This window comes from Galeopterus variegatus, unplaced genomic scaffold (assembly GCF_000696425.1).
Source record: "Galeopterus variegatus unplaced genomic scaffold, G_variegatus-3.0.2 Scaffold1033, whole genome shotgun sequence".
Taxonomy (NCBI): domain Eukaryota; kingdom Metazoa; phylum Chordata; class Mammalia; order Dermoptera; family Cynocephalidae; genus Galeopterus; species Galeopterus variegatus.
The window spans coordinates 396986-405821 of NW_007727144.1; the positions used below are offsets into that span (position 1 = coordinate 396986).

Consider the following 8836-nt stretch of genomic DNA (forward strand, 5'->3'; position numbering starts at 1 on the left):
CGTTGCCGGACACGGAAAAAAGACAAAAAGACAAAAAAAAAAAAAAAAAAGATTCAGAGAAAAAATATCTATGGTCTCATAACCTTTTAGAAATGTTGACTATAGAGTTTCTTTCTATTATGAACTCCCAGCTGATATGGTTATTTTCTCCCAAGATTCTGGTCCATTCTATCATAATTAAATCCGTGGCATCATTTCCACTCAATGCTTCTTTAAGCTTCTGAGAAATGAAATCGTCAGCAAGGCAAATCCTGAATTTATCAGATGCCCTGCTTTTAGTAGAATGAGACTTCTGTCAGATCCCTGGACAACTGAAGCCTTTCGTTCCTACTGTAGCTTGCCTCTATGCCAGTTCTGTAATCTTCATTAGAGAAGCATCAACCATGTCTTCCGCGAAATATTTCCTTGATGGCACTGCAATTTCTCCCAATTTGTATGCTCCTGCAAATGTTCACCATCTTATTCTCTTTCATATTTTGTCAGTTTCCATGGAGGTGTAATATATTTTTAACATACAGGGTGAGAAAGTCCCTAGGACAGAACCACAAAGAAGGTAAAACCTTACCACCAACCATCTATGGTATGGTTTTGAGGAGTGAACCTTAAAAGTCTAATGTGAAGTGACTATCCGGCTGAAAGTCCTCCTCTACTGTTGTCTTTCAACAGAGTACTGCTCTATCAGTCAACACATTTTTTGTACCAATAAAGCAAAGATCAAAATCTTCAGGGAAAAAAAGTTATTCAGAGTCAGATGGCCAAAGATAGAAAGTTTGATTAAATGTAGCATAAAAATACGTGAATGGAAGAAAACATTTAGTCAAAGTGACATCAAGATCTTTTATTTCAGCAAATAATTTAAGAGTTTCCTCTGTGCAAGTTAGAGTGCCAGAGAAAACAGAGATGGCCACAGATTTGGTTGCAAAATTCAGGGGCTTATAGCCCCCAAAGTATACACTCAGCCTAACTTCCATTATATGAGATCTAAAGTCCCTCAAGTTAAAATAAATAAATAAGAATAAAACTTCATCGAATCTTTGTTGAACTCACAATCACACTTAGGAGAGACCCTGATTGATCAACATAGCATATCATTCAGAGGACCCAGCAGACACAGAAGTTGTTACACAGTCATACTATGGTGTACATCTTGGTCACCAAAATCCCTCAATATTAATTCTTCATAGAACTACTTGAAAAATAAAAAATAACAAAAAAAATAGAAAAAGAAAAAGACAATAACTACTTGAACTTTTAATGTGCTAGCAGAAAATAAAGTGAATGACAGACTGAGGCCAACAGAGGTAGGAAAGGGGGAAGGAGGGTTTAGTGAGAAATTGGTAAGAGTCCACAAAAAAATGATTACAACGTGTAAAGTTGAATATACTAATTATCCTGATTTGAGGATCACATATTGCACACAGGGATTGATATTTCAATGCTGAGCCTCACAGATATGTACAATCAATTATGTTTCAATAAAAATAAATAAATAAAATAAAGTGAATGAATGAAGAACTGCCCAGACAGAAGAAAGTCTCTTTTTGAGGAAGACCAGCCTTTGTTTCCCACCAGAATCACTGCTATGAGGAACATTCACTGAAATTTTCATTAACCAAGTTAGAAGGAAAATGAACTTTATTTTAGTGAGCTAAATATAGCAGATGTCTTCTTCTCCTACTTTGTTTTCTCTACCCCATTTGTACTGGAAGACTTACTTGCAAAGCAGGGACACCCCATAAGTCCCCAAAGTAGAAAGTTTTCTTCAAGACTGAGGTTATCAATTCTTAAACCAACACAAGATTATCCAAATTTTAAAGCTCTGTCTTGCATTTGAATTGTGCCTTCTTTTAAGTCTACTTAAATATTTTTGGTCTATAAGTAGAGCGTACTTTGGCAAACACCAATATTTTAAAAGTATATCAACTTATTCATAAAAGTACATCTCAATTTATTTTTCTGTGGCTGGAAACAAAGTAACAGAATTTTGGACACTACAAGAAGAAATATCATTTTAATATTTATGCCAGCAAAGAAAAACTGCATGTCATGAACTGGCATCTATATTATTATTATGTATGCTAGAAAATGAAATTTTTTATTGTTTTTTGGACACCAACCTTTCATGCCAGCCTTATTACAAACCACCTCTGTGTAAATAAAAGATATTTAAACAAGTAGAAATAAATGTGCATGATTCACCAGCACAGTTAACTCAAGATTTTCCAGACTTATAACCACAACTGATAGGAAGATTTATTACCACAGCTGCTTGTATTAAACTTCTTTTCCTTGCAGTTGAAGGAATCAAATTTCTTCTTGGAGATTAGTCATTTGTGGGGGTGTCGCCAACTGCAAAATGCTTCTGTTATGAATGAGGTGCACTTCTCTGTTGCTGTCCTCCAGCCCTAAGTCAGTGAGTAATTTTCATCTCTTTATGTGTCTTTCCCGCCTACCATCAGGAACAAATTTTAATGACTTACACAGTCAAACTTTCCCTAGTTGTTACTCAAACCTAAAACTTCAGATTTTGTTGTTTCTGGTAATGTGGTAATCTCACAAGGGAAGGTAGGATGAAATAACATTTTGGCACACGTTTACAAGGATGAAATCCAAGCTGAAGGGAAGGTCTACATGGGCCGTGAAAGCAGATAGGGAACTGCAGTATCTTGGGTGGCTATAAATGGGCCAGGCACTGTGCTAGGCTCTTTATAGAAATTCTCTCATCTCTTTCTTGGAGCAATTCTGCAAGGGCCTAGGTGATATTCCCATCTCACATATGAGGAAGCTCACTCTTTCAAGATCATGCAGTTTACTAGTGGCTGAACCAGAATTTAGGCTCAGATCCAGCTGGCTCCCTTGCTTGCTTTTGGTATTTCAACATTCTGCCATTTGGGTATGAAGAATTATCCAATTATATACAGCACTAATATAACTATACAGTGTGGAGAAATTGATGCTGTGTCTAAATAAAATTTTAAAGCCAAAAGAGACTTCAACTGGTCATCTCTTTCACTCTTTGCTGAAATCATGCAACACTGACAGGGCTCTGTCTTATTTTTTCTTTTGTCACACTTCTGGAAACATGCATACAAAATTTCTTGTCCCTCTTCACAATTTCTGGGAACTGTCATTTTCATGAAATCCTTTTATCTAATAAGATTTTCCCATCACCCTTAAAAGTCTTATTTGAAGCCGTATGCAGATGGCAAGATATGCACGAAGTAAGCTTATGTCAATTGGAGATAGATGTCAGAACAATTGAACAAAGAATGAGATTTCAGTAAATTCACCAGTTGCTTGGTTTATTTCAAGTCATTTTGGCTGGTGGTGTTTTTCCTTTGAATTGACTGATTGCTTTAGCTACCTATACACTTTCTAATTTACCATCCATAGATGGTTTGTGGTTTTAATACTACAAATAAGAACAACAAAAAAGGTTGAAAAGTAAAAGAAGTATTTCAAGCACTGGATCCTTGGGTTTAAATTTTAAATATATTTTTCAATTAGCGAATCAACTGAAGCACTGCTACCAACATATTTTTGGTGGGGAGATGTAACATACGCCTCTTTTTTTGGTCAAGGGTTAAGTCAATCATCTAGCTATGCCCCTTTATAAGAGTTATAATTCTGTTTGATTCAATGTTAATGATTGTCTTACCTGATCAGATATAAGTACAGTCATGAACCAGATAACAATGTTTGGGTCAATGACGGACCACATATGGACAGTGATCTCATAAAATTATAATGGAGCTGAAAAATTCCTGTCACCTAGTGATGTCATGTGATAGCACAACTCATGTGTTTGTGGTGATGCTGGTGTACATAGACCAGTGGGTGACCCTCCCAAAGGTAGCTGAAACTTTTAAGATAGAAAGCCAAGCATTTGATTCATTACTGAAAGGGTTGTTGTCTATAATTCTCAAGAATTCTTGAATTTTTAAATTATTTCCACCCATCTCCGTAGCAAAATAATAGTTAATAATAACAGTTAGCTAACACTCACTGAGTTCTTGCTGAATGCTAGGCACAATCCTTACCCATAATTTAATTTTCATAACTTTATGGCAGTGGTATTATTCTAATCCCCATTTAACAGATGAGGGAAGCGAGGCACAGAGAGACTTCGTAACATAATGTGAGGGCTCATGTTTATGCAGCTACTGGCCAGTGTAGATAATAGGAAAATTCATTGCTGTTCCCTTTCATGATACACTTTCACACGACAATATCACCTAGCAACACATTTCTCAGAATGTATCCCAGTCTTTAAGCTATACATGGCTGCACCTTTATTTGGGCTCTTATAGTCCAGACTATAAGACAGAGAAGCACAGAGAAAGCATATTGCCACCACTGGATGCTTGAATAGCTGAGCCTAACCCAGTAAAACAAATGACACACAATAATTAGCTAGAGCTCCAGAACATAAATTGTAACAGGCTATTAAGATGCGCTTCCTCTTATTTCTTCATGTTGGTGACATTATGTTTTGACTCCTTTCCCAGCACTTGAGATAAGTAAATGGGTAGTCTAAAGACAGACAATGCCTTGGACATGACTGAATTCATCCTTGTTGGATTTTCTCAACACTCTCAAATCTAGGCTGCCTTCTTCCTGGCACTGCTGTTTTCCTACCTGGTCACAATGTCTGGGAACAGCCTTATTGTCATAGTAGTGAAATGGGATTCTCAACTTCATACGCCCGTGTATCTTTTTCTCAGTAACTTATCCTTCCTTGATATCTGTTTCTCCACCAGCTGGGAGTCATATGTCATGGCCCAATGCTTCAAGGACTTCCCTACCATCTCCTATAGAAGCTGTTATGCCCAGATGGCCATATCCCTTTTTCTGGGGATGACAGAGTGGCTCCTCCTTGCTGTCATGGCTTATGACAGGTTTGCTGCAATCTCCAGTCCCCTGCATTATACCATCATTATGAACAATCAGGTTTGCATACAGTTGGCCATGGTGACCTGGGCCAGTGTCCTCCCTTTGGCAATAATACCAACCATTGCATTTCCTGCCCATTTTTGTGGACACAATGTCATCAACCATTTTACCTGTGAGGTGCAGGCCCTGTTGAAGCTCGTTTGCTCAGACACCCCAGTCAGACTTCTTCTGGGTCTAGCCATCAGCATATTCACACTGCCCCTGCCCCTCACCTTCATCCTCATCTCCTATACTCACATTGTGGTTGCTGTGCTGAGGATCCGCTCTGCAGAGACCAGGCTCAAAGCTTTTCCACCTGTGGATCCCACCCAGCTGTCATCACCATATTTTATGGGACAGCCATCTACATGTGCTTGAAACCTCAGTCAAGGGAATCCCAGGAAGAGGACAAAGTCTTTTCAATATTTTATAGAGCAGTTACTCCAGTGTTAAATTCCCTCACTTACACCCTGAGAAATAAGGATGTAAAAGGTACACTTAGGAAGTTAACAAAAAAAAAATAGAAAAATTTTAGTGGTTCTCTTTAAACTTCTCCAATGTGCAGAAAAACAATGTAAACCTGACCCATTATTTCAACTTATATTTTTTTAAAACAGACAAAAACAACAAAAATCTTAATGAGCATTCTCTCCATGGACACCACTAGGCACTTATTAACAAACTTACTAAGAATATTAATATTTTGCCAAGCCACATTAAGACCTAAAGCCATGAATATGCCCACAATAGTACAGAGAGAAAAATAGTAGTAGGTATATGAAGGCGGGTGCAACAGCCATAGTAGCCCATCAAGAACAGCTTCTTTTCTAGGGTACTAGCTACAGGTTTTTTGTAATCAAACATCGTCTTTGTACTTGCCACACAAGGTAGACAAAATTCATATACAAGGACAGTGGTTACATAATCATAGCACAGCACTTGCTCCTCCTGTCACATTTTACAGGGGTCTGCCCCAATTTGAACCTAATGGACAAATGGCCCCTTGATTCCCAGATTTGGATGATAATTTCTCACTCAAGAAGTATCTTTTTTATGTAAAGCACTTGATCTTCTAATAAATGCTTTTAAATAAATTATTCTAGTTTATACTTATAATTTTTATTTTAAAGTATATTACATATTATAAATATTAATAAATCTTGCCTCAACCAACATTGTTTCTACAAATATTAAATTTCCATCATATCAATTTCTTATAAAAATGTCTAAACTGAAATTGTTATTCTTTTGCCTTCTCTTCCATGATGTGCTTTAGCAACACTCTGGCCATTTCAACTCCCACTTCTCATACGCATTTATAAGCTTTAGCATTTCTGCTCTTCCAAAGGCCAAGATTGTGATTTTTTTTCCTTTCCCCCATTTAATAAGATAATATCTGCACTTTCTATTGTTGCCAGCCAACATTTATTATACACCTTGTATCATGATAACTTGTTGATTCTTTTTCTCATCTTGACTTTGACCGACTGACTCCAGAATTCTTCTGCCATAGCACATTCAGAAAGTAGATATGTCTTGTTTCTAAAATTTCCTTTCCACCCACAGCTTTTCTTGGGTGGATGGTTCTCTGGTACAATATTTTCTACACTTGGATTTTTTCTTCACTTTCTTTCTGAAGGTTAATCTTTTCTGGATTTAAAAAAAAAAAAACACCTACATACAAAATGGCCTCTTCCCCTAAGTTTTTTGCCACTACCATGGGCAAATTGAGTGTGATGCTTACTCCCCAATTGTTATGATTTGATGCCCAAAGATCAAGAAGCAAAATCATTGGAAAGTAATAATTCTCCATCGATCCAGTCTGACCCTCCTTCATTATGGATTTTCTTCTGAACCAGTTTTTCTAGGTATTAAGAGGCCCAGGAAAAATCCCCTATCGGTTCCACACTGCACTTTGTGGGTAGTGCCATGTGTATAAGCAGAAGTTGCTTGGATTGTGAGCAGTGGAATCAGAAAACTTGGATTCAAATTCAAGCTCTTCATTTACTAGCTATGACATCTTGGGCAAATTACTTAACTTCTCTGTGCACCACTTTCCCCATCCGTAAAATAAAGATAATCATAGTACCCTTCTTATAGTGTTGTTGGGAGGATTAAATATATAGTCCATGAAAAGTGCTTAGAACAGTTCCTGGCACACAGTAAGCACTCAATAAGTATTAGATACTATTGCTATTTTCTAAAAGCTTCCAAATACACCCGTTTTTGGTTTTCTAAAATTTATGTCCGTTATGCATCTTCCCTACCAGAGTGTACAATGAGGAACCTCACTAGACCATTTTGTAATTTTAGAAACACAATAATATCATATTTCCCTCTAGCTCTCATTTTTATGGCTTTGCTCTTAATCTGGTTGACTCCTATTCCAGTGCTTCTGACCTATGCTTGATATATTTTAAGTAGAGACAGCCCCAAACTTAGGAATGAGTTATGTCCAGAAACTAACTCATAAGTCATCAGCTTGGAACTCAGAGCACGTTTTCCCCACTGAGAGAGGGTGGCTACATTCCAAGGGCAGTTTACCAACACCTATTTAGGTCATCATTCTATCACTAATAATACTAAGAGTCCTAGGACCATTTTTTAAAGTATGTTATTGGAAGATAGGCTTTGAGTCCCCATGTAGGATTCTAAAAACACAGGCACTGGTAGGTGGGAATGATGCTAAAAAAAAATCCACCATGAGGGTCTTTGCTACCACCTTCATGCCCTAGTGGGTGTATGAGGAAATCTCATAGCAAGGTATAAGAGTGAGACTCAGAGTTTCTCTAAAAACTACAAGAGTAGTAACTTTCTTCTGTGTATGGGTCACCCACAATTCAGAGGACTACTGATCCTCTCTTCATTTCTTTTTATACTATTGCTGGTGTTGGATGACTTGATAACAATATACCTGGCGCCAACCATTCCACAAACATTTACTAGGTGTCTACTATGTGGTAAGGATGCAAATACAAATGAGATATTTTCTGCCTTTGAGAGGCTCACATTGGTGTTGGGGAGCAAATAAGCACAGTGAAGTACTGCAGATACTAGGATCCACATTTGTATAAAGTACAGAGACCAGTTCTCACCAGCCAGTCAGGAAATATTTAATAGAAGAGATGACACTTTTAGTAGAGTCTTGAGATAGAATTTCCCAGTTGGATAAGAGAAGACAATTTTAGTGGATGCAATGTGAACAAGTACAGAGGTATGAAACCCAGCTTTGTGTACTTCCAGACACTGCCAACAATTCAACATAATTGCAGCTGAGGGTGTGGGACGTGTTTGTGGCAGTATATAAGACTTGGGGGAAAAGCAGTAGGCCAGATTATGGGGAGACTGCTATGCTATATTAAGGTGCTTGCACTTTATTTATTGCATAGGTCAACAAACCACAGCCTGAAAGGCCAAATCCAGCCCTTGGCTTGTAAAGCCCAAAAGCTAAGAATGGCCTTTAAATTTTTAAGGGTTATTTTTTTTAAAAGCCAAGAATAATATTCTAATATTCTACAAAGACTGTGTGTGTCCCACAATGCCTAAAATATTTACTATGTGGCCCTTTTTACAGAAAAACTTTGCTGACTCCTGCAATGGGTTGCGGGTAACCAGCAAAGATTTTTTAGCAAGCCAGTAAAATATTCAGAATTGTGTTTTAGAAAGAGCACTTCACAAGCAAATGTGAAGAATTCACTAAAGTGGTATAAGATTGAACATACGGTCAATTAAGAGGCTATGACAATAATCTGAGAGCTGATGTGTACCTGAACCCTGTGGCAACTGGAGTTGGAAATGATCTACATCATAGAATACCCCTTCCTTTTTGTATTTTTACATGCACGTTCATTCACATTCAACATAAATCTTCTCAGAAGCAGGTCTTTAGTACAGATGTAATAAG

General features: G+C 37.4%; 1 protein-coding gene across 1 annotated transcript in view; it reads left to right on the top strand.

Moving 5' to 3' along the window:
* The window catches only part of LOC103591815 (olfactory receptor 13H1-like), a gene marked incomplete at its 3' end in the record, with an annotated part of 12609 nt that extends 7185 nt beyond the window's left edge, over positions 1-5424 (top strand). Inside the window, 2 exon segments of the mRNA XM_008574342.1 lie at positions 4606-5236; positions 5239-5424. Coding sequence (XP_008572564.1) covers positions 4606-5236; positions 5239-5424 — 817 coding nt within the window.
* Positions 5425-8836: the final 3412 nt, after the last annotated feature.